This window comes from Enhydra lutris, unplaced genomic scaffold (assembly GCF_002288905.1).
Source record: "Enhydra lutris kenyoni isolate GAN:26980312 unplaced genomic scaffold, ASM228890v2 scaffoldscaffold33, whole genome shotgun sequence".
Classification (NCBI taxonomy): Eukaryota; Metazoa; Chordata; class Mammalia; order Carnivora; family Mustelidae; genus Enhydra; species Enhydra lutris.
In genome coordinates this window covers 23304477-23327112 of record NW_019154117.1, presented here as the reverse complement: position 1 = coordinate 23327112, position 22636 = coordinate 23304477, and the positions used below count along the sequence as shown (strand labels likewise).

Sequence of the window (22636 nt, the reverse complement as noted above, 5' to 3'; positions counted from 1 at the left end):
AAAGAAACCAAGTCATATTTGTGATTGAAAAAATACCAATGAATCTACTGACATGTTCTGAATACCTAGTTTTGTTCAATGGGCAGGAGTTTCCATTTCTGATGATCAGGGCTGTAAGGCCCTGAGTTGGAAAATTCAGAGCCATAATCCTGGCAGCTAACTTGTTCCGTGAATGTGTTTACTGGTTGAATTTATTCAAAAGTGTCCAATGCTTGGGCCTCCAGACACGTGTTTAATAACTAGCAGGAATGTAAAACAAACATCAACTTGGACAGAAACCGCCAAGCCCTCAACAAATGGCACTGAGCCTTTCGGGATCTGTTTCCTGTTCGGAAAGTGCTGGGCGGAGAGGAAAGAGCCAGAGGGTCCCTGCCCCTTCCCTGAGGCTAGTCTTCTGTGTCAGCCCAGCAAACTCATGGGTTGCTCAGACATCCCACTATGTCTGACCAGTCACCCTCAGGCAGGGGTTCGAACCCAGGAGCTAATGTAGAAGCAGAGGCTGGTCACGTGATGCATACAGAAACTGCTGCTCCAGGGTCCCCCAGTTCGAGACTGCGTGTGTCCTCACCCTGCCTCCTTCTATACGGAGAGTCCCACTCACCCAAACCCCTACCTACACAAGTGGTTCCTCTTCCTTTGATGCTTACTTCTGCTGTCTTTATACTGAGCATAAAGTGCTCACCCACATGAAAAAATAATCCACTGGGAAGTTGTAAAATGTGCCCACATACATCTTTTTTCTTTTGGAACGTGACTTAAGAATGAGTTTCAGGGGCGTCTGGGTGGCTCAGTGGGTTAAGCCTCTGCCTTCAGCTCAGGTCATGATCTCAGGGTCCTGGGATCAAGCCCCACATCGGGGTCCCTGCTCAGTGGGGAGCCTGCTTTCCCCTCTCTCTCTCTGCCTGACTCTCTGCCTGCTTGTGATCTCTGTCAAATAAATAAATAAAATATTAAAAAAAAAAAGAATGAGTTTCATTGGAGTATCACACATTGAAAAGTCATTCTGCCTGTGTTCTCCAGGTATCTTCAGAAACCGCCACCCTCTGAAGGTAACACAAACAAAACCAGGACTCTTCCTCCCAAGAAGAACCAGGAGAGAGCAGGCAAACAAAGAGGACCCTCCGGTCAAGGTCTCAATCAGCGACAAAGCCCCCCGTCGGCGCCAGCAGCAGCTGGCCCTCTTGGGCTGCCAGCCACATGGCCCGGAGTGGGGTCACATGCCAAAGAACAAGATGAGTTTTATGAACCATACTTATTATGGGGGACAAAAGCCAAAAAAGAGGAGGAGGGGAGGAGGAAAAATCAACAATCCTCTTACTGTTTGATGACAGAACTTTGCAAAGGAACTAATTAGCACCTCGGCAAAGCCCCTGGAAAATACAAACACTGGTTTTTCTCACAACCCCTGGGTTCTCAGACACCGGGGAGGAATTGAAGGCACCGAGAAATAAACTCAGTGACCAGTCACAGGGGCGGCGGACAGTCCCCACACGATGTGGAATATGCCCAGGGCAGAGGGAGGGGTGGTGAGACAGGATCCGATCCAAATCTCCCTAAAACCCGAAGTGAAATACTACTATTGCAAACACTGTTATATGGTTGGGGAGACTCAAAGATAATCAGGATACCCCCCCCCCCGCCCCGCCACCGAGGAAAGAGAAACAGTTTCTAATGCACATTTCTTCTTCCACACCCTGGTCTCCACAGTGTCGATACCCGAGAGGACTGCAGAAACTCAGCAAAAACAAGCCAGCGCCCGAGTCCCCAGTCCTTAGCGGAGGTCGGGACTCAGGTCTGCAAAAGCAAACACTTGATTTGCAGCCTCCTCCATCCCTGCCATTTTCAAAGCCAACTGCTTAATTTAATTTAATTCTGGTGATGAGGAGCCTCTGTCATCCATGAACACTGTATATGAAGTTTACTGGCATGACTGACTGCCTGAATATTGTCTAACTTCATTCTGTCTTAATACTTGATCATGCCTCTATGTCAATAGAGTTTTTGTTGCTTGACCAATGACCTGGCTTCCCGGCCACTGCCTTTTAAAGAAACCATCTAAGATATGTCCATCTCTTCGGTTTTCCACTCTCAAATGACACCTCTTTGGGAGACAGGGATAGCTGGTTGGTTTTATATAAGTGGTTACAGCACACAGAATGCCATTAAAATTATTCTTCCATGTATCACCCTGAAAAAATACACCAGCGGCTCTGGTGTTCCTATAAATGGCATGCAACAGGGAGGAAGGGGAAGCATGAAGAGGTAGAGTAAGCCCTCTTATGAATAAGTCCCTTATAAATAAATACATTTATTACTAAAACAACAATTAACCATAGCCCACTGTACACATCACATCGTTAGGGGAAGTGATGGGGTAAAACAGCCCATAAAATGGGGTCGGGAGAGTAATTCAGGTGGAATGTTAGCCGTAATGAAAATACCAGAACTTAACCACCGAGGTCATTAATTACATTTAAGTGATGGCTTTAGAGCATTTTGACTTTTTTTTTTTTCTCTCCGACTTCTGTCTTGATCGTGCCCTCAAGACCCACACAGACATCAGATCTGTGCAGGCAAAACAACCACAGAGATGAGGCCAGAAAAGCATTTAAATGAAATACATGAATCAAGCTCTGTGGGGTTTTACCACAATTTTGCTGAATGTTTTGTATCCTTATTCTACAAACGTCATTTTTAAAAACAGACTTCATCATTAGCGCCACCTAAATAAAATACAAAGTCATGAAACTAGCTTTAGGAAGTTCAGGTTTTTCATAAAATCAACAAATCTACATAAAGTGTCTAAGCGACTTGCTCCAAGACAGTGATTTCTTTTATGACTGGCACAGAAATCATCTGGGGAGCTGTTCTCCCCAAGAAAAGAAAGAGGATAAATATTATAAGAAGGGCTGGTTCTCTAATTACACAGACGGCATAGATTTTATTTCCTGTGTAAGAGCTCAGCCAGAGGTGGGCCCTCGAGTCATAACTCTGTCACTTTCCATGTGTGGACCCAAGCAAATCCCTGAACTTCCTCAGTCCAGTTTTACGTCCATGAAATGGGAACCAAAAAAGTCTTTCCTGCCGACTGTCAGAAAATTCAAGTGAGATAACGTGGGAGAGAGTCCTACAGGTAAACTGTAGAGGAGGAGACAGAAAAGCATCATTACGGAGAATCTGCAAAGCACCCAAAGGCGAACGACTGCAGGCAACATATCCGCACTGAACACTCGGGGCTCGGGGAACACCAGTCGGAGCTGAGGGCCAGGCGAGCCTCTGTTGAATGAAGAAACCTCTCAGGAAGGCCCTACCTTTTGGACGACGGGCCATCACCTGACAGGATGTAGCAGCAAACACCCCGAGAAATCCCACAGTCCATATTTCCAGCTGACTTCAATTGACAAAGCATCAGCGTGACTTGGGGGCCAACACTTGCTATCTTATAATCATCTGAACCTCGGGCGGGTCCCATGATTGATTTTTCTCCATTTTTATCAATCACGACAGATAGCGTTGAGAAAATGAACTTTGAAAAGTGAATCTACGGGGGCAGGGGGACAATTTGGTGATTTTTAGTTCCCTACAAAGGCCATAGCTAAGTCAGTTTCTTTTAATTCCACTAGTTTGATGTCTTCCAGGGAACATGTCATGATTCCAAGGAAAAGAATCAAGGACCGTGTACCAGGACATAGTTTTCACATCAGACTCTGCTGCTGGCCTGTTGCTCCATCCAAGATGGAAATGACCCAGAAATCCATGAAAGGGAATACACAGTCTGTTCTAAGTACCCCTCTGAAAGCTATTCAAAAACCAAAGCTAACACGTCTCAGCTATTGTCACATGTATGCTAACTTTAAAAAAAAAAAAAAAAAAAAAGGAGGTTGAGTCTTGGAAAAAAAGGAAGAGAGGGGAAAAATATTGAATAGTTTGGGACCCAGGAAGAAAAAGAATCAACCTTTACTTACATGTGCTGTAAGTTGCTGTTTTTCAGAAAGGCTTTATGAGCCACAAATTTTAATCCGGAATCCACGATTGTCCTGAGAAAAAACATAAAATTGCATGTACATTAGAATGAACTCGTAAATGCCCGTTTGACTATAACAGAGCCTAAGAGAAAGGTCTGAAATAAGGTACACTAGTCCTGAGTACTTACAGATTTTTCAGTCCTGCGTAAGCTTCAACATCATCTTCGTTGATGATTTCCAACCTTTTCTGATTGGCAATGTAGCTGCAAAAAGTGCAGAGAGTGAAAACCAGTGACTCAGAATCCAGACAGTACATGAAAAGAATGGGTAGCTTCCATCCTACTTCACCGGGGCAGCAAGCCCTCCCCACCCACCGGAGCCCCACCTGTTTCCTTAAAATACAGAAAAGGAGGGGGGTTGGAATGTGACTGGGAAGAAACCATGATTGAGCCGGTTTCAAGGTCAACGACAGGTTCACCAAGTTTCATTTTTTTCCTTGATCCTGTTATCACTTCGAACTAACAAATTCAGTCTGCCTCCCTTTTCAAGGGATCCCCTGTGTACAGAGGGGAAAATAACCTGGAAATGCATCCACTACCTCTCAAAAGGGTTCCTTCTTATGGTGATGGCCACTGGGATGCTGGCATCGTCACACGCAAGACAGAGCACATCTTTCTCCACATGCCATGATAACTGGTCACTCCTTCTTTCTACCTCTTAAAACACTGAAGCCAATTCTCTCCTTTCTCTCCCTCCTCCGCTCCCTCTTTTCCTGTCCCGGGATCCCCTTTTCCTGCTCCTGTCATGTCAGCACTCCTACCAATATCCCCTTTCAGGAACCACATTCACAAAGACAATGTGGTCCTAGAGTACTCTCTGTAGGAACCCTCCTCTTCCCCACCCACCAGACCCTCAAATACAGAAGGAAAATGGTGACTGATAGGACAGAGGATTCCATCCCCTTGACCATGACAACTGGCTTAGAGATGTTCATGTGGCCTCAACCAGACCAATGAATATTTTTCCTAAAATTGAATAGATGATGCTCGGACAGAGGAAGACTTTTTCCCTGGGATCCTACTTGAAAGGTTATACAGGCCCAGGGCCTCCATGAGAAATTTCCCTGCCACAATGAAAGAGACCATCTAACAATAGTCAGCACACAGAAGGAAAAAGAGCTGCGAGATATAATAAGAAAGAAGACCTGAAAAATGCCATTTGAGCCCTTGGATCTAGGTATCTCTGAGGTTAAATGTCACTAATGGAAGTTTGATCTGAATTTCTGTCACTTCCAACCAACAAAATCCCTAGTAATACAAACACAAAGCTATTAAACCTACCGCCGTGGAATTTCCTTGTGCTACAGTTATTCGAGTCCTGTCTATTCATTTATCCTAGGTCATAACCTCTTTGAAGACAGCTGAATCCTGTTCTATAATTCTTAATATCACCACAGCATCTAGCAAAGTACCTTGCACAAGGTAGGTATTCAAAAGGTAAAGGGTAGATAGATGAATGGATGGGTGGATGGGTGGGTGGATGGACAGATGGATGGATGGACGGACAGACACATCCATGGATGGGCAACAGCTGGAGTTCCAAAGGCACCATAAGAAGCTGTGTCAGGATGGGTTTTCGCCTTTCTTTTTCAAAAAAAAAAAAAAAAATTAAGATATGTAACATATTACCATGAAGACATTGAAAGCAAATATGCAGGCCTGCTCTTAACCACCATGAGTTAAATGAAAAACAGTAACTAGTGGGGGAGAAAATCCAGCATCCATGGGTCCCTTCTTCTACATAATCCAGAAAAGGAAAAATAGATGTTAAGATACATGGTAAGAGTTGGGGCACCCATTTTTAGAAAATAAATTTTAGAAATCAGGTAAAATAAGGAAATGCTCTGAGAGAGCAAAATCACACCAAAGAAAAATAATTTTCAAAGGATCCACATAAACATTGTTCTCTGTTTCATTGAAAAAAAAAAAAAAAAAAAAAAGCAACCTCCAAGATAGAAGGAGACATCTTCTGTTCAAAGATCTTGGTTCTCCCTGATATCCAGGGTCTGGCACTTAAATAGATGAATTGCAAGGATTCACTCCCTGCTCTCTTTCTGCTACACTGGAAGGAAACACTTTTAAGACTCCAACCTAGTGCTCAAACAATTTTCAACATCAAGATTTTTTATGAAATATTTCTAAATCATGACACTTCAGATTATTTAAATTATTCCACTATATTTTCAATACAGACCATAGTGACCTCCCTTTTCTCAATTATCTCCCAATAAGAACTTCATTCCAGAGACCCCCTAAATATTAATCCTTTTTTCATGTAATTGGCAGCAAAAGGGGCAGGTAGCAAGGGGCTGGTTTCCTTTGCAGTCACAGCCAGGACTTCCAGAGAAGCCTGTTCTTACCTTACAGCTGAGCTAGCATGGTACCTGTCACTGTTCTGAAAGAGTTTTTCAGATCTCTTGGTGAGACCACCACTGTGTCCTCCATGCTTATGGCAGGGGCCTGATACTCAACAGGTTCTTAGTCAACATCTGTGACACAAAGCATTTATCTTTAACTTTTCTTTTAGTTATTGATGGCCTTTGTTTTTTTAATTTCATTTTTCATCAGATTTTTAATTGATAAACTCCCCAGTTGTATTCATGAAAAACAATGAGCTAACATAAATTAAAATGGAGGACATAGAAGAATGAAAAGGGCAGAGATATCAACAGAGTGAGGAATTAGGTTCAAAATACATATGCTGCTAGTAAAGGGTCACAGGCTTAATTCTAAGCTTTCTAGTTACCAAAACCCTAGAAAAGAAGGAAAAGGAGATAAATTTCATCAGTGGTAAATTCACAGTATTCACGAGATGAAAATATGTCAGACGTTAAGCAAAGCCTAATGGTTCTTAGATCTAAGACCAGACAGGAGATTGTGTGGAAAACCATCAAAAGAACCATGTGAAATTATGAAAAATGGTCACCAGAGAATACTTTTCCACTGTGGAGGCAGGAATACTCTGGATAAATCATAAAGGTTTCTCCTAGTTAGAATGGAAAAACTAACAGAAGAGCTGGATTAAAAAGTGGGTAAGTGCCCTCCAGAAGCCAAGAATTGCCCTTCGTAAGTTACCATCTGCAGACATACCCACAACACAGCTGCCCGCTATAAACTGCTCATCGATTCTACCCCCACGGCCAAGAAACTTTCCTGAGCTACCTCGAAGTGAGGAATCACAGGGCTAGAATGGAAACCAGTACAGGTAATAACAAACAATCCACAGAAGGGAAACCTCAGTAGCCAAGAAACAGATGAAAAACTGCTCACCCCACAAAAAATCTGAAGAGCAAACTACAGGCTGACAATATAGGGGTGCCTGGGTGGCTCCGTCTGTTAAGCATCTGCCTTTGGCCCAGGTCATAATCCCAGGGTTCTGGGATCAAGTCCCACATCAGGCTCCCTGTTCAGTGGGGTGGGGTCAGCTTCTCCCTCTCCCTCTATCCCTGCTTGTGCTCTTTCTCACTCACTCTCTCTCAAACAAATAGAATATTTTAAAAATATTAAAAAAAAAGTCTGACCATATAAAGCATTTCCAAGGATGTGGGGATTTCTCCTACATTGTTGGAGGGAGTGTAATTTGGTACAATCACTTTGAAGAGCAGTTCGTCCTGGAAAATGATCCATCAGCACACTTTACAACACAGTAATCCCATCTCTGGGTATTTACCTGAGAAAAATTCTTACACACACACACACACACACACACACACACACACACACGTACAAGAATATTCACTGTAATACAGTCAGAATTCGAAGTCCGAAACCACCCAGGTGTCCATCAATTAAGAAAGAGAGGGGGTGTCTGGCTGGCTCAGTTGGAAGAGCATGGCAGCTCTTAATCTTGGGGACATGAGTTCAAGATTAGTTATATAAATAAAAAACCTAGGGGGAAAAAAAAAAGAAAGAAACAGGAAACAACCAGAGGGGAAGTGGGAGGGTGATGAGGGAAATAGCTAATGGGGATTCACCTGTTGTGATACATGGGTGATACATGGAAATGTTGAATCATATGTTGCACACGTGAAATTAATAGTACTCTGTATGTTAACTATACTAGAATTAAAGTTTTTTAAAAAATTTTAAAAAGAAACAGAAAAAAATAAGGTTTAAAGTTGAACCAGATCTTGTATTTGAGTAGGAAGAGATCATCACGCTGAGTGAGAAGGCTACATAAGCAAAATTGCACACTGATATGTACATATGATACATCATGATTTATGTGAACTTTAAAAAAATAGACAGAAAACAACACTGCATAATGCTCACAGTCAAGGATATTTGTAAAACATAAAAAGAAGACTGTAGGAAGCCCACCTGGGGAAAGGAGGATGGTTCTAACTATTTATTTTATTAAACTAGAAAACTATTTCTTATTAAAAGATAAAAGACTTGTAACAAAAAAAGACAAAACGCTAGCACGCCAGTTTGGAATGTAAGTACAAGAAGCTTTTTTTTTTTTTTTTTTGAAATTTTTAAACTTCGGAAGAAAAAAGAAAGAAGGGGAAAGGGAAGAAGGAAGAAAGGGAGGGAGAGAGGAATGGAAAAAGACAGACAAAGAAAGCCACACAAGTAAAGTGACTGCAGGGACGCTGGACTCCAGGGCTTTGGGGTTAGAAGGTGTTCACATACCCCCCAGGCTCAAGGTCATGATTCCTTAGACCACTGAAAAGACAGTCTTGAAAGCCTTCTGCTCCTGGCCCCAGAGCTGGGGGCAGGAACCAGGAGATTAAGGAGCATGTTGGACTGCCCCCTACTGGTGATTTCCACGTGCCTCCCGCAGGATATTGGCAACACCAGGCCTGGAGCCCTCAGCTGCAGGGTCCAAGCCAGGGTTAGGAGGGAGAGAGAAAGCGGAGGCCAGGATACACAGCTAGAAGACACGTATCCAGGCCAGGCTTTGACTCCAAAGTGTCTTGAAACTCCGAGGGCTCTTGACTGAGTCAAACTTGGCTTAATAAAGCCCAGGGTTTTATTAAAACCAAGAAGTGTTTTGTTCCCCTAGAAGCAGTGGGAAAGCCTGGCATTTGGGGCACAAACCTTCCTCAGGAGCTTTCGCTCCATGATGACCCCTAACTTCTCCGACAAAAACTTAGGCCCCAGGTGTTTTAAGGTACAAGACATCATCCCAGAGCCCATGTGCCAGCACCTGTCTGATAAGGAATCTCATGAATTAGCAGTTTTGGTTCTGCTAACCAAAACTGTTTCTGCCGCCCTAACCTGCAGGCCCTGCCTTCATTCTCTTTTAGGCAAGTCATCAGCCTTTAAATGGTGACATGCAGACACAGTAGGTTTGGGTTTAATTTGGTACTCCTTAAGAATTTCTCTATTTACCTCCTTGGCCTCCCAGCCCCTGTGGCCCAACCCTCCATCAGTGATCTGTCTAGAATCATTGCTGGCCTCCAACCCTCCTGTTTTGCCCAAATATGCCTTCCTTCTTTCTCAAATCTACATAGAGGACCTCATCTTATGAGGGTTGTTTTAATAGTTGCTTTTCACTTTTGCTACATACCAGAATCACTGCCTATTGCCTTAAAAGCTGAATCGCATATTTAAGGGGCTTTTCAATGATTTCACCCAAATCTATTCTGGGACTCTACATTACCTAGAATACTGATTGATTTTGGGGAAACACCAAAAAGACTTTTTTTTTTTTTTTTTCCAATCGGAACATTTTTAGTCCATCAGTTGGCAACCAATTTTTTTTTTTTTTTTTTTTTTTTTTTGGTTAGCATTTATTGTACTTCTTAACTTTGTACTTAAGAATTAGAGAGAATGTGGAGTGCCTGGGTGACTCAGCTGACTAAGTGTCTGCCTTCAGCTCAGGTCATGATCTCAGGGTCCTGGGATAGAGCCCCACGTATAAGGCTCTCTGCTCAGTGGGGAGTCTGCTTCTCCCTCTCATTCTCCCTCCATGCTCTCCTTCTCAATCTCTCTCAAATAAATAAATAAAATATTTTTTAAAACAATTAGGGAGAATGAAGGTTCTCTTTGTACCCACAATTGTATTTTTCTCTTAACCTACCTGACCCCCAACTGAGCTGTTAAATTCCTCAGAGGGAAAGGTCTTATTTATCTCACTGCATCTCTCTTCCTAGCATAGAGCTGATGTTCTTGGGATGCCGTTGACTTAAAGGAATTAAACAGATCCACAGGTTCCCCACTTGAGAGTTTTTATTATCCCATTAGAAAGACCAGACATAAACATACATGTGTGATAACAGGAAACCATCAGGTACAAAGCAAAGAAACGAAGTAAAGACAGTAAACTGTAACAGAGGAGGACGGAAAGACAATTTCAAAAGCAAAATTAGTCCAATCTAGAAGCAAATTTAGATTGCAAGCATACAACATATTTAAACCAATGAATTTTTGTAATGATGAAAACTGATCACCCTTGGAAGAGGAGCATTGATTTCCTACTGGCCCCCTCAGTCTCAAGAATGTTAAGACTAGAAATGGCCTGAAAGAGTCTTCAGATACTGGGTGCCTGGTGGCTCAATGGTTTAAAGCCTCTGCTTTCAGCTCAGGTCATGATCCCAGGGTCCTGGGATCGAGCCCTGCATCGTCTCTGCTCAGCAGGAAGTCTGCTTCCCCCCCTCTCTCTGCCTGCTTTTCTGCCTACTTGTGATCTCTACCTGTCAGATGAATAAAAACAAAACCTTAAAAAAAAAAAAAAAGTCTTCAGATCCAGTGGTCCTTGACTTTGAAGGAGATGTCCTCTGAGGGGGACAGTGGTTACTGCCACAGTATTTGATCAGCAGATAAGAGAAGGGTCCAAGCAGAGGTCCAAACATGCTGAGAGGACACAGTGGAAGGAATTACAACATGTGACTGGGCAGGTCAGGAGAGGCCTAAATGGAGGTCAGGGCTTGCGAAGGGACCAGAGAGTTGAAAGGTAAAGAACACGAACATAAGCAAAGTCCATACTATTTGCCATTTAGTTCCAAGGCATCTCCAGTCTCAACTTGACATCCAGGACCTTCATTAAGACATTTTTGGGAGGGTAAAGAATTTCCTCTCCTTATGCTTAACAAAAAGCATATGGGTGGCTTTTTTGGAAAAGAAGAGAGAAGAGGTAATTTTAGGCAAAATTCACAGAAACATTTCTGAATTACAGGTTCCTGGAAAGGGTACTCATCCCATTTGAAAAGATTTCACATTGGCTTGAACAGCTCTACCAGATAATTCCTACAGGTAATCTTCCAAAGGAACAAAGAGTGGCTTTAATGCATCTTGTCTTTGTGTGTATTAGCTCAACAGCCGTATTGCTCAAAAGTAAAATTTCCCTTTAGCTTAGACTTTATTGTCTGAACTGTACTTTGGCAACACATTAGAAAGAAAGGGAAACAGCAGTGAATATTTCTAATGGCCACTCTTCCAAATGGAATCACTTCCTGCTACCCGGGCCACCTTCCACAGCACCCCCACGCCACTACCAAATAAATAAATAAGCAAGCTAATAAAAGTAGAACTCATACAGCCACATGAGATTACGATATGCACCCAGGCTTACAGCCATGGGGTGAGGCATTTCAGTGCTGATGTAGACGGGATCCTCTCTACCAGAAGATTTCTTTCATAAGGAATAGAATAATCCTTAAAAACTACTGCCCGTGGTCTCTGGGTTCTACGCGAGGCAGCTTCAGTTTCTCAGCAAAAATGCTGCAAGTTTTGAAAGTCAATCCCTGAGCAGATGCAAGCTATACTTTGATGGACCAAAGCAAGACTCCAGGTAGGAATGTCTCAATCTATGCTTAAAAGAATACACCAGTAGACTGGTCCGTTCTTAGGAGAGGGTGCATCACCCCAACTGTGAAGACATGAATGCAGAGAAGACCCAGTAAGCATGCTCAGAACTTGAATTCAAACAGCCTACTAATGCACGCTGTGTGGCATGAACACTTCCAACTTCTTTTCGGCCATGGGCATAAAGGAACACCAGTAATTCCCTTCAGTGGAGTGCTGTGTGCCAGGCAAGGGTGCCCTTTGACACAACAATGGTACCAGGAGAACGTTCCGATTGCTTCCACCTTGCAGAAGAGAAAACGGAGGCAGAACCATGCCAGGTCACTTCCCCAAGGTCACACAGCTGCCCGAACAGGATCTGCACACATGTCTACCGGCCTGGAGAGTCTGAGCTCGGGGCTGCTGTTTCACACCACGAGGGCTACGGACATGTAAATCCAGAACCGTCGGTACAGAACATTTCTAAAATGTCACAGGTAATCAAGGCCTAAAAACAACGGTCGATGGAGAGAAACAAGGACATTTTACATGAGGCTCTCGTGCATTCTGTGGACATAGAGCTGTAACCGGTGATCAATGAGAAATCTGCAGATCTTTCCACAATGCCACGCTCTGGGAACTGCAGTTTCCTAGAAGAGCCTGACTACCCCAGGGATTTAGGAATTCAAGTAGCTGGGAAATCATCTTTGGAGTCGTGCAAGGGATAAATGCACTCCGCTAGCTTCACCTCTTATGAGCTCTATGATGAGGGACCAGGGGCAAGTCCCCAGGACTCCACAGCCTTGTCTGTCAGGGTATTGGGGAGATTAGGAGACCGCCCCATGAGGGCATCGGAGGTCCCATGTGAGGACCTCCATTAATGCTAGTTATGACCAACAATCAGCAGAGGACGGAGGTTCCAGGGCTGTCCTGGTCACCCCGCAGCGGCCGAGCTTACTCTCAGCCCGCCTCCAGAGCCCACACCTGGGAAAGAGGACATTTAGACTTGATAACGTCTCTGTTCCCTTCAGCACACACATTATAAGAAAACGGCAGCAAACTGGTATGAAGGAAAATTACCCTCTGGGTTTCTGAGTATTTATACAGCATTTTCCTCTTCTCTCTCGAGAAACAAGGGTGTTACCACCAAGGAACACCACAATTGATGACCAGAGAAATGATGATGGAAAAAAAAAAAAAAAACCTTAAAGTTGGCTTTCTATATAAAATATGCTGGTCTTGGGGCGCCTGGGTGGCTCAGTGGGTTAAAGCCTCTGCCTTCAGCTCAGGTCATGATCCCAGGGTCCTGGGATCGAGCCCCAAGTCGGGCTCTCTGCTCCGCGGGGAGCCTGCTTCCTCCCCTCTCTCTCTCTCTGCCTGCCCCTCTGCCTACTTGAGATCTCTCTCTGTGTGTCAAATAAATAAAATCTTTAAAAAAAAAAAAATGCTGGTCTTCTCCCCAGGAAAGGTGAGTTTAATTGGACTTACTAGGATAGCCTTCCACACAGACTTATGACTGGACTCCAGCCTACAAATCATGTGACTGGTAAACTTTATAAGCTGACCAGAAGTCACAGCAATCACATGAGATCCAGATTGACATCTACTCAATGCGGGGTCCTTACTTTTATTTTATTTTTTTACATTTTCTTCTTAGCCGCCAACTTTCCACATGTGGTCCAGATCGACATCTAGTCAATGTGGGGTCCTTTTATTTTATTTTTTCATGTTTTCTTATTAGCTGCCAACTTTCCAAAATTTCACATTTTAGAATTCTGAATTTCCATATCCTTTAAAAAAACAACAACAACAACCTGAAGGTCCGCCAAACTGGACGAGCATTTCTTCCTGGCAAGGGTCGGGACGAGCTGAGTAACACCACCCCTGGAGGTTTGGGGCACATTTCCAGCTGGTCCCATTCCCACTGATCTTGGCTATTTCACTGACCCATGGAAAGATTCTGTGACACCTGACTTAATGCTCCCCTGAGACGTCAATGCTCCAACTATCCTCCTCCACTGATAGGTCATCTCCACACACAGACACCTCTACAACGAGTCTCGTCAAAGAAAATGACACAGAGACCCACAACAGAAATACCTCATTTTTGTTTAAAAAGTCCCTTCTACCTGTCCCAGGAGCTTTACATGCTTCCTCTGTTGTTAAAAACTGAAACTGACAGAAACATAGCCAAGTTTAATTTTATACTTGATAGAGTGGTAAATATAAGCCCCAGAAGAAGCAAAGGATATGGGCTTTTTTTTTTTTTCCTGACCAAAAAACACACTGTTTTCTTCCCAACTAATTTAATAATCATTGCACAGTTCACGTTAGGTCTCAGAGCGTTTGAGAAGTCACAACCACCTACCATGAGTAAATGGAAAGACAAGTAAAAAAACACTCACTGTGATGGAGTTTCACCATATTAAACGAAGAGCCCCAGGGTGGAAAGGGTCCAACAGTCAACTACTGTCAAGAAAGGGGCTCAAGTTCATAGTCAAGCTAAAATTTTTAGTGTGGGAGGGTATTGTCTAATGTCGGTCAGTATGAAACCCCCAGAAACATGAGTCGGCTCACTGGGGGGACTGGGGCTGCGCTGTGCAGCTAACTCATCCTGGATGCCCTCGAGGGGCCGGCTCTCTTGGGGTTGAGGGCACCTTAGGAGCCTGAGCAGGCTTTTCTTCTGGCTGGGAAGCCATCTGGTCACACGTGCTCTTAGCAGCTTCTAGACTACACCCACATCTGCTGTGCTCTGTGGAAGGAACTCCAAGGTCTCAATGGAGCATCTGTCCACACTGTGGGGCCATCGGAGGGCTGCTTCCCTGCTGGCCTCGGTCTGTCTCCAGCACCTTCCCAGCCCATTTGCAGCTGCGGACAAGGTAGCTTCCACCTGGATGAGCACAGAGGCTGGGCTGCTTGGTCTTTGTAAAAGGGTGTCAGCCCCTCCATCTGCTTGTCTGAGTTCCAAAGAGAATGGATCTGGCCTTATCCAGTACCAGAGATTAAAATTTTCCAGGCTCTGGTCAGAGGGGACAACGTCAAATCGTCTGCCGTCCAGCTTCTAGTCCAGCAAAGCCTGGTCAGCCAAGGGGACGGCAGACCAAGCTCCCATGTGGCATCAGTTTTATAATGACAGGCCTGAGAGATTAAATTTAGGGGCCACTTTAGCCTCCTTGCAGAATTGATGTCCTTGTCACTTCCCCCAACTGTCACTGGCTTTCTCAGTAAGGAGAAAATGAAATCTCCTTCTGTGTGTTTCACAAAAGCCACAAATTACATCACTCATTGTCCCTGCAAAAGAAATTCCTTTCAGAACATAGTGCCAGACAAAGCTATGTTCCTGTGGAATTAGTAGTCATTCTCTTTATCAATAATGAGCTTCTCTTTTCACTGCCAGGAAGTTGAGAACAAATGTTGCGCTCAGTTACAGCAGCTATGTCAACCATTCGAGTTAGTTGGGAGTCCTAGCCCCTTTTTTCACTCCTTATTCCCTCCCTCTCGTTTTTATCTTATTGACCTTCCTGTGTAAAGTAATTATGGCCCGTATTCCAATACTGATGATAAAGTGAATAACCGTGACATTTCTAACATTCATTCAATGCAAATGAAGTGGCCATTATGACCAACAGGCCAAGACTACAGAATTACCTGGAATCATTTTCAAGAAACAGATTAAATAATTTCATCCACCATGTTTCTAGGTTTCAGGGTGACTGTTCACAAAATCTTCCTGCAACTCCAACCTGATGCATAAATTATCTTGCATTTAAAAAAAAATGTCTATTCCTCTTTCCCTGCTATTCTAGGCCAATCAATGTTTCACTTATGCCTAGTGAAGAACTTCCAATGATTAGCCCAGGCCTTAAGAATTCTAAGAAGCGTTCAAGTCAGCACTAATCACAACAGAACACAGTTCTGAAAGCTCTTGGCCTCCGGTCAGGTCAAATCATTCCATACGAAGAGCATTTTTGGAACTAATATTTCTGCTCCAGCTTTAGGACAGATCAAGCACGGCACAGAGAAAAATGAGCATCAGGCACAACGTCAAGAAAAGAGAATGATTCAAGTGGTAAAATTTTAGGATCTCTGTGTGAAGGTCTGTTTTGATTTTGGCACAATTTTTCATCCAACATTTATAGGCTGTGGGAGTAAGGAGAGCGATAGAATGTGAGCAACACTTCCAATTTTATCTTCACTGATTTCACTTCACATGTTAACCTTTAGTCATTTTTATAGAAGGTTAGAGATTACTTTCTTTGGAGTGAAACTACAAAGATGCTGCTGAAAAGGGATCCCAGTCATAAGTGGTTGTGTAAGGCCACAATACAGAGAAGCTATTTTGCAGAAAGGAAGTGTGAGTGCATCTAAAAATCCTAAACAGATCTCTTACAAAAACTTGTAATTCAAGGAATGTATCACAGTTCAAAAGGTTGTGTATTTTTGAGGTACCCCGGGTTAGTCAAATTCACCACAGATCAAAAGTAAAAGTGAGGTTGCCTGGAGCGGCAGGGAGGGGAGTGGAGAGTTGTTTAATGGGTACAGAGTTTCAGTTTTGCAAAATGAAAAGGGTTTTGGAGATGGAGGGTAGGTGGCACACAAGTGTGAATGAACTTTCGCCCCTGAAATATACCCATAAAAATGGTTAAGATAGTAAATTTCATGTTATTCCACCACAATGTATTAAAAGATCTTTCTTTTTAAAGGCTTTACAATTAAAGAGTGAGAGAGACAGTTAAAAGAGAAAATGATGTACAAAGTAACTGAAGACCTCCAGACTCCCAGGGAGCTGTTATCAACAGCCTAATAAATAAAATGGACAGGGACTACAGAACAAAACAAAGTTGCAGAACAAAGAGCGTGACCTGAATGATAGCTACAGCGGAGCCAGGACTGCTCAGCACACCAAGGGTCCGGTCCCACTCGGCGGAGCGTGCCGGGTCCCACACAGGAGAGTCACAGCAAAAGCAAAAGGGCAACAGTTGCACTAAAGGGAGCCAATGTCCTTTACCTCTGTCCTCTTAACCCCAGCGCCTGTCCAGTGCCATGCTCCAGGCAGATTCTCCAGCTTTTCCCAGCTCCCCCAGCCCCAAGGAGCCTACTGTCCTTCAGAATATAGTCACGAAGACCCACACAAAATAAAAACACCTGAGCTTTATGTTTTAGGTATGAACATTTTACATGTATCAGCTCATTTTAACTTCACAGAAACCCCATGAGAAAGGTTCTGATCGTCCCCTTTGACAGATGGGGAACTGAGACACAGAGAACTTGAGTAACTCATCCAAAGTAGCGGGGCAGACCAGCATCACAGAGGGGCTCTCCACCCACCAAGCAACCCTGCCTGCCAGCCTGCATCCCTCACTGACACAGAGGCCCGAAGAAAATGACAAATTACATTGTTGACCCTCCTCTGTCTGCCAATGGACATTTTCAGTGATTTCTCAATTCGGGAAAAGAAATGATGAGGAAAGGGACTTTTAGACACAGTTTGCAGAATCCCAGGGTCCTCCTAGGGTACCACTAAAAAGAAAAAAAAAAAAAAACATATATATATTCAGCCAGAATGAGCTGATTCTTAAAATATTGCATTCAGATCTAGACCTTTCAGGGGACATTTAAAAATCTGTATGGGGAAAAGAGAAAGGTGGGAGCTGGTAACTACTGACGTTGAACAGTCCCCATTCGCTGCTGGGGACAGATCTGGGCTTGGCCAGTCTTTCTGGGTCTGTGATAGCTCAAAGCTGATGATATGGTCAGGGGGGGAATCTCCATGCGCTGTCCTTGCTGGAAACATGGAGCCCTGCGCTTGACAATCCCTCTGAGGAGAGGGCCATGGCAATAGCAGGAGCAGTCTGGGTACCCTGCCCACTCCCCATGCACACTCCCATGGCATAAGTCCCCTCTATTCCAGAGCCATCCCAACTCAAAACTACGTTGAGGCAGAGGTCAGATCCCCAGGGCAGAGGCCCAGAGGCATTTTCCCTTTGCTCTGGGCAGTGTCCAGGGACATCAGTGGCCCTCTCTCTGGTGGTCCTCCAGCCAAGTTCCTCCAGATGAGATAGTGAGTCTACAGGGCCAACAGGATGTTCATACACTTTTCCTGGTTGACTTAGGAGGATTCCAGAATTCCCCACCCAAGAACCCTGAGTCCACTCCCAGAGCTCATACAGGCCTTCTCTGTAAGTCTGTCCTCCCGAGGGTGCAGCCGTGCTATTATTAGATACACTCACTCCTACGGACAGCAGTGTGGGGACAGGGAATGTCTGGGGCTGCTGTCTGTGGTGGTGTGGATGGAGTTCTAACGTACAGGCTAGACTTTCCTCAGAACTTCAAGAGAGGAGGGTGGGGGGTGACCTGACTGGGGACCCCCACTGGTGCCCTTCAACAGGCCATATAAAATTGGGAGCTGGCCTTAGTCTTGTTACTCAGGACCCAGAAAAATGCCTGGTGGGCAGGACATGTTCAAAAACATATTTGTTGACTGACTCACTGACTGAATAAATGAATGAATTGACCAATTGATCATCACATATATGTATAAACAGTCCACTGCTGTCCTCCAATTCAGCCACCTGGGGGAAAAGAGGACTTTGTCAACAGAATATCTTTTGTCCCCTGAACTGTATGTAGCTATAAAACACAATGAAAGGAGAGGAAAGACTTTCTAGGGTAGACTGAGACAAATAAAAAGCTCAAGAGTGCCCTCAACATGCCAGAAGACACTCTTCATTGGTGAGAGAGAAACTTTGCAAAAGAATAAATGAAATGGTAGGTGTACCCCCAGAGGGTCACCATGAGAGCCAACGACTCAACCAGAACTACAACTTTTCTCATGAGACGTAAACATCATGTGTTGGTTCCACAATGCTCATTCCTTTTTAAAAATTTAACTTTCAAAATACACATGGAGTCTAAACTATTTTCATTTGTATGTATATTATGAACATACTGCAGCTCATAAACATAAATAAATGGATGTTATTTATCTCAAGGGGGAATTATCTTTTTGGATTATTCAACACAATCTGTTCACCTATATACTTCCCCACTCTCTTTTAAAATCCTCCCAATCTCATATGTCTATCAGTTGTTTTATGATCAGTTTCGCAAACAACGATCAAAATTTCGAGATGCCTGATAGTGTTAATTATTATAAATATAAAGGAAGTCCCACAGAACAGTCACAGGATCAGCCCAACGCACCTTGATTGCAAAGACACAAAAGTATATGTATCGGATGGTACGTTCACCTGGACCTGACACACTATCTTTTTTATACTCCTGAGTCTGCAGTCCTTTAAGAAAAACGAACAGCCTCTACCAGCCATCGTACAAGAAGGATAAATCACATCTGCAACCTCACACCAGAATCATTTTGTAAGTGAAGCCCTAGAAAGGCCGTCACAGGGAGAACTGTAACTGAGCCACAGGGATAGCCATTCTTAGCTCTTACGCAACAGAAAAACCACAGATCTTTCTCATTAGACCTATTTGTTTGCTGGAGATCAGATGTCCCTAGAATGATTCTTCTCCCCCGGATCTGCCTCTGGTGTTGAGTTGGGCTGTTGTGCCCCTTTCGTCATCTGCTTGCCCTCTTCCTCCCATTTCTTCTCTGTCCCTCCTTCATGTTGAATACACAAGATGCCAGCCCCAGCAAAGCTTTGCTTTTCTTCCTTTCCAGCTATAACTACACTGTCTCTACAGTGAACTGATTTTTTTTTTTTACACTGTGCATGAACCAGCGTTGTATTTAATTCCATAAAGGTTACTTATTCCAACAAACATCTTAACCCGATGACTAAAAAGTCATGGCTAGAAATTTCCCTAACTGACAGCCCAAAGGACAGCTAGTACGCGCTCTCATTTGGAAATCTCAGTGATAGATGTGTAGGGGAGTGCATGCACGCACGTCTGTACGTCCACGTGCCTGTGTACGGGGCGGAGATCTAGGGCACTGTGCTGGGTGCTGGGGAAGAGTGTGACCGAGATGCATGTGGTCCTCACCTTCATGTCACTTATGTCCTCGTGGTGTGTACTCACTGGAAGTCAGGCACGCATTTATGTCGTTAAGTGACCTGTTCTGGAGTTGGGAGAGAGCACAGTGTGGGGACACAGCCCAGAGGCAGGGAGGCAGGGGAATTTAGCCAGAGACAGAAGGCAGGGGAAAGGTGTCTCAGGCAGAAGCCAGAGAATTCAATAAGAGCATAGCTCCAAAAGGGAAACCCAAAGCTCAGAGAGGCTGTATTATCTCACCGAACAAAGGAAAAGGCAAGATAGGAGACAAGAGGTTTGAATTTGAGGATCCAGTGCTTTTCAGACTCAGTAAGACTGGTCTAAATATATAAATGTAATGCTGTCTTCGTTTAAAACACCAACACAATGTGGGGAAAGCTAGGCAAGCAATTCCTACAGTCTGTATGGAAAAATGATCATGCAAAAATAACTGAATATTCTGAAAGAAAAGACTAGTGAGAAAGACTAATACTTTGAATAGAAAAAAAAAACAATATATAAAGCTTTAGGAGATTAAAAGTATAGTGCTGACAAGTAAATAGACAGACTGATTAGCATAATGGATAGATCCTAAAATGGCCCAAATTGTTAGTCGAAATTACTGGGGGACAGGTAGAATTATGTAATCTACAGCACCAAGAGACCTGATTAACTATCTTGAAAAAAATCACAAAACTATTTTTTTGTTACCTTACTCTTTGTATGCTGAAAATCCAGATGGAGCAAAGCTTTAAATATGAAATAGTGAAAGTAGTAGAAGAAAATGACTTTTTTAATACTCTCGGCGGGGGGGACTTGTAGTCACATTTACAACACAGAAGCCATAAAGGAAATAATAAATTTTACTCCAAAAAATATACAATATATTTACTACTAAAAAACATAAAATATACTACCAAAAAACATACCAAAAAGAAGAAATGCCATAACCAACATCAGAAGACAAGCAAAACATTAGGAAAGGTATAAATTTTCTTTTTTGTTAAATAGAGTTTATGAATCCATTTCTTTATATTTGAGAGAGAGAGAGACAGAGTGTGCAAGTCGAGGGTGAGAGGCAAAGGGGGAGAGAAAGAAAATCTTAAGCAGGCTCCCTACTGAGTGTGGAGCCCAATGCAGGATTTGATCTCATGACCCTGAGATCATGACCTGAGCACAAACCAGGAGCCGCGGACACAGGCTCCACCTACCAAGCCACCTAGGTGCCCATGAATTCACTTTTCAAAAGGCCACCCACCCAATAGATAAAGAAAATAGCTAAGGGATAAGACAAACATAGTTCACTGAAAAAGAATACAAATAACTTGCAGACACAGAGACTTTCAACCCAGATCATAATTACTGCATTGTCAAATAATGCAGTGGTGAATACGAGTGCCCAGGAATAGGACCGACAAAGGTCAAAAGGTTTGGTAACGAATAATATGGCTTAGCGATAGAACCACCGGTGCTTCCTGGCTGGGTGGGAGAATGAAATGATGTGATCGCTTTGCCAGACACATCAGCCGGTATCTGTAAAAATTCACAAACATCTTACAAATGTCCCTGCAATTCAAAATCTAGGAACTTTTCCTATAGATAAAATCATGCACGTGTGCAAGAACTTGCATGCAAGGTTGTTCAAAGGGAGGTTGGTTAATGAAGAAAAGCCTATTCCTTCAATGGACTACTGAGTGGCTTCGAGCAGTTAAGGCTGGTGTACATGTGCTGATAGAGAAACACTTTTACGATACAGCCTTATGTAAAAAGCAAACAAAACAAAACAAAATACCGACCTGCAGGACAGTGGGTATAGTACTCTTTCATGTGTGTACAAACAAAAAGGACATATGTATACACTCATGTATGTGAGTAGACTCTTTCTAGGAAGCTGAGAGGTGAGAGGGGTTAACTTTTCATGATACATTCCTTTGCACTGTTTGCATTTATCACGTTCAAATATAACTTTAAAAAAAGCTAATCACAAATAAAATTTCATATGGTAAAATGAATGCATTTCAGAGAAAAGTTGTGCAAAACCACTTTATGAATCTGAAAGTTTCCCAGGCTTGAGCAAGGCTTGGCTGAAGGCACTTAACCTTTCTGAAGAAAGAACGTGTCACTCAGAATTGGTGCTGGGCAGTAAATGAAGGAGAGAGAAAGGAGTGTCCATCCAGGAGACACAGGTCCTCGCCAAAGTACTTCAAGTTCTGCATTCCCTTTGTGAAGGCACTCCCATTATGGAGATGGATGCCTCGGGCAAGCTTAGCTTAATGCCATTTAACATTTTAAATGCAGAATTAAGTGCCCTTGCTCTAATTCCAAGATCACCCAGCAAGCTTGCAGTTATAATTAGTTCGTTCTCCTTTATAGATCTACTGGTGTAGGAAACAAATGTAAAGCTGATCTGTGCGTTTGGGTCCTTGAGATTGTTATCTGCCTTATTATGGAGCAATGGAGTGACAATCTGGAGTGTTGTTTGCTTTCGAACTACAAAATAAAAACAGAACAAGGACAAACAGGAGGCACCACAGGGCCGTTAGAAGCAGGGACATAATTAGATCAGCATTTTAGGAAGACCACACCCACACAGTATGGCAGAGATGCGTAGAGAGGGGCAAAGACTAGGAACAAGCCCACCAAGTAGGAAGGTTCTGCTGTATTGTAGGCAAAAAAAAAAAAAAGAGGATTTTTTTGGTCCCCGTCAGGGACAGTTTACTCAACAGGACTGTCCACCTGTACTTCATGTACTTTTCAGTAATTACATCGGCAAATCCACATGTTCACATCTGCTCAGAACACTGGCCCCTGGATGTGTGTTCTGACCATTTCAGCTCCCCCGGGATGCCGGGTCAGATGCCGTGAAAGTGTGGACGCAAAACCCACACC

General features: G+C 43.4%; 1 protein-coding gene across 5 annotated transcripts in view; it reads right to left on the bottom strand.

The window, feature by feature from the left end:
- LOC111153613 (neurotrophic receptor tyrosine kinase 2) overlaps positions 1-22636 on the bottom strand; it is a 318559-nt gene that overhangs the window by 287418 nt on the left and 8505 nt on the right. For all 5 annotated transcript variants that reach the window (XM_022512747.1, XM_022512746.1, XM_022512748.1 and 2 more), the window contains exons 2-3: positions 4154-4228; positions 3966-4037 (exon numbers count right to left, since the gene is read on the bottom strand). In XM_022512747.1, coding sequence (XP_022368455.1) covers positions 3966-4037; positions 4154-4228 — 147 coding nt within the window. The remainder of the gene's footprint in view (positions 1-3965; positions 4038-4153; positions 4229-22636) is intronic.